Below are 3,288 nucleotides of genomic sequence, written 5' to 3'. Positions count from 1 at the left end.
CGGGACACTCACCCGGTGCATGTCTTCGTACTTGAGGAAAAGCACGTTCGCGTCCGTGCGGTGCTCCCAGAACTCCTGCACGTGCTCGAACCAGGAGCCGTAGCCCACTGCGGAGACGGCGGGGCGGGCCGCCGTGAGGAGCAGACGCGCCCTCCGGCCCGCAGCCCCGGGGCTGCCCTGGCCCCTCAGAAGCCCATGAGGCCTCGCACTCTGGGCCAGTCTCCCGGCGACGCCCCAGCCCCACCCCACTCCCGGCACGCTGAAGTCTTAACTGGGTGACGACCCTGGCAGGGGAGCTGGGCAGCGCCCAGGGGCATCGCTGCATCCCGGGAAGTGGGTCTGGCTGGGCGCAGGGAGGTCAGGGGTGCAGGAGATGCTGGGGCCCGGAGCTGGCCCGAGGGGAGAGGCCCAGCAGAGGCCAGGAAGCTGCAGGGTGGACAGAGAGGGGCCACCCCGCCACGAGGGCAACATGCCACGTGGAAGCCCCGGCTCCCGACACCTCCTAGGGCTTTGGTTTGGGGTCGGGGCCCCGCGGCAGGGGCTCCCTGCAAGTGATGCTGTAAAAGCTTAACTCCGGGTCCACCCCAGCAGCTGACCACCTCATGGCCCACGGGGAGGGGCTCCCCTCAGAGCAGAGGAAGGCCTCCGCTGAGGGACCAGGTTGGCCCTGTGGCCCCGAGCCAGGGCCGGCTGGACAAACGGGCACCTGCCACCTGCCCCTCGCCCCCAGTGCCCGGGCCCGGGAGACCCCCGGGCCAGATAGGTTAGACGCCAGAATGCAGGCCTCGAGGCACCGGCCTGGGAAGGAGCCGCAGACAGAGCTTGGCCTGGGGTGACCGGCACTGAGGACCAGGCTGTCCAATGCCTCAAGGCCAGGCCCCGCGGGCGGAGCAGGACAAGGGGAGCTGGGAAGCTGGGGCACAGGGCAGGCCGCAGGGGACCCCAGGGCAGGAGAAGCAGGCCTGGCTGGGGGGAGGCCGGAGGGGGCTGGCAAGCGCCGAGGCTCCAGGGAGGGAGGCCGGCCCCCCGGGCATTTGCGGGGCCACGTGAGCTGCGCCTCGGCAGGGCTTCTCTGCGCCCACTGACTGACGGCGCCTGCAGCCCAGCGCCGCGAGCCCACATGCGTTTCTCAGCCCGCGGGTGCTGGCGACAGGAGCCAGGCCAGGGCCGGCAACTCCCTGCCGGTCCAGTGCCAGAGCCCAGGGCGGGCAGGGGCTTCACTGCCCCACCAGGGGAGTCGCCCCGGAGCAGAGAAGGGGCCTGGCCGGCTGCTGACCACCTCCCAGGCTGGGAGTGGGCCAGGGCGCCCCAGGGTCTGGGTGCGGCCAGGGCTGGGCCGTGAGGGCAGCCACAGTGGAAAGTCCTCCCAGGGCCATGGGGCCTCATCTCAGAAGTGAAGCGGGCCCGGGAGGGGCAAGTGGGCCGAAATGAGCCAGCCGAGAGCAGATGCAGCACAGGCCCCGGCGGTGACAAGCCACGCGACCCAGCCCGCTGGTCTTGGGCCAGCTGCCCAGGCCCTGATGGGCTCGGCCTCCTCCATGCAGACCCCCAAAAAACCCCCTTCTGGCACTGGCAGTCACCGGCCCAGGCCACCCCAGAGGAAGAAGGAGTCTCGGGGCAGGAGCGGAGCGGAGCGCGGCCCGAGCCAGTACCCACAGGGCCCACACCCTGGTGGCCGGGGCCCAGGGCAGAGCCAGTCCAGGGGCACAGGGCAACAGGAAGCAGAAACTGGCATTGCTGGAGGCGGCACGCAGGCCACACGGCGGGCAGATGAGGGCGGCAGCCACTCAAGGGGCCACCGCCCACGGGGACAGAGGGGTCTGGGTCTCTCAGAGGCAGGGCGCTGGGGTGTGGACCTTGCTGGAGGACTGTTCCAAGGGACACGCTGGCCTGGGCAGGGGGTTCGCCAGGGCCCCTGCCTACTCCTGGGAGGTCTGCTGGCCCCTCTGCTCCCGGGAGGCCCACTGCCTGTCCAGGGGGACAGTGGGGACACAGTAGCGCCCTCTGCCCTCTCGGGCCATCCTGCCTGTAGGGCACATCCCCCCGACACTGCTCCTGTCCCCTGCGCCCACAGCCCCAGCCACCCGGCCTGAGCTCATGGGTCACCACACCCGGATCTGGGGTCATTCCACAGCTCCCACTGCACCGCCGCCCTCCGGATTATCAGCACCTTGGACAGAGGACACTGCTGCGCCTTTAAGAGCGGAGGCCGGCGGCCCTGGACACTGGGAACAGAACTCCAGGACCCAGGGACGGGCCCAGCAGATCAGCAGGGCATCGGCCTGCACTGGGCTCGCCTGCTGCTGCTCTGGCCCACGTCGCGGGCAGACACCTGCGAGCCTGGGGGTGTCACCTGCAGGGGCTGCTTCGGTGGTGTGTAGTGGGGAGTCACGAGCAGGCCCTGGGAGCCCCGGGAGCGGCTGCTGACGGCCCGCAGGCCACGCGGGGCCAAAGGGTGGGCGGGCTGGGGCAGGCTGGACAGGGGCGTCAGCTGTCCCGGGGCCCGAGGGCACAGGCACTGTGGCCTCCTTCCGTGACCTCCCCCCCAGCCCCTTCTACCAGCAAGGCAGGAAGCGGAGGGGCCCCAGGCCCGGGCCTGGGGACAGCGGCAGGCAGGCCTCTCGGGGCACCGAGCCTGGACTTTCCCCTCAGCCCACGCCGCGCCCCGCCCGCTGCGGCGCCGAGTTGGGAGACAGAACAGAAAAGCGCCTCCCCGGCTCCTGACTCGGGCACAGTCGGGGGCAGGCGCACTCCCAAGCCTTTGGGCTCAAGCCCCTAACTGCTCTGGGGCCCGAGGAGCCACAAGGAGCCACGCCAGAGGGGACTGGAAGTGCTGTGAGGTGCTGCCCGCGGCCTGCGGGGGCACCAGGCCCGGAGCGGCCTGCGGGAGTCGCCCTCTCCCACCGCCTGCCCCCTCACCCGCTGCCTGAGGCCAGCGGAGGCCCCGGGGCGCGCCCCTCCCCACCCTGGCACGGACAGAGCCCCACTTCGCCCTTCTGTGCGGGCCAGGCAGGAGGGTCAGGTGCACAGCGCAGCGGGCAAGGCCCGGGCGGCCCTGCACCCGGCTCTGCCACCCAGAGCCCCCTGGCCGGGCTCCCCGGGCGGCGGGCAGCGGGCGGCACTCACGCTTGTCGTGCATGAACCTCCGGCAGAACTCCTGGAAGGTGCCGCGGTAGCTCATGGTGCGCAGGGAGCGGTGGAACTGGTAGTAAGCCACCACCAGGTCCTTGGGGTTCCGCGCCATGTAGATGACCTGCGGGCACGGGCTCGGGTAGCGCCCCGCGGACA

General features: G+C 71.5%; 1 protein-coding gene across 2 annotated transcripts in view; it reads right to left on the bottom strand.

The window, feature by feature from the left end:
- The window catches only part of SULT4A1 (sulfotransferase family 4A, member 1), a 12,406-nt gene that overhangs the window by 3,354 nt on the left and 5,764 nt on the right, over nt 1-3,288 (bottom strand). For both annotated transcript variants that reach the window (XM_012720386.1, XM_012720387.1), the window contains exons 4-5: nt 3,127-3,253; nt 13-107 (exon numbers count right to left, since the gene is read on the bottom strand). In XM_012720386.1, coding sequence (XP_012575840.1) covers nt 13-107; nt 3,127-3,253 — 222 coding nt within the window. The remainder of the gene's footprint in view (nt 1-12; nt 108-3,126; nt 3,254-3,288) is intronic.

The sequence above is a fragment of the Condylura cristata genome, unplaced genomic scaffold, assembly GCF_000260355.1.
Source record: "Condylura cristata isolate star-nosed mole 26May11 unplaced genomic scaffold, ConCri1.0 scaffold00004, whole genome shotgun sequence".
NCBI lineage: Eukaryota > Metazoa > Chordata > Mammalia > Eulipotyphla > Talpidae > Condylura > Condylura cristata.
This window is presented reverse-complemented; position numbering and strand designations above follow the sequence as displayed.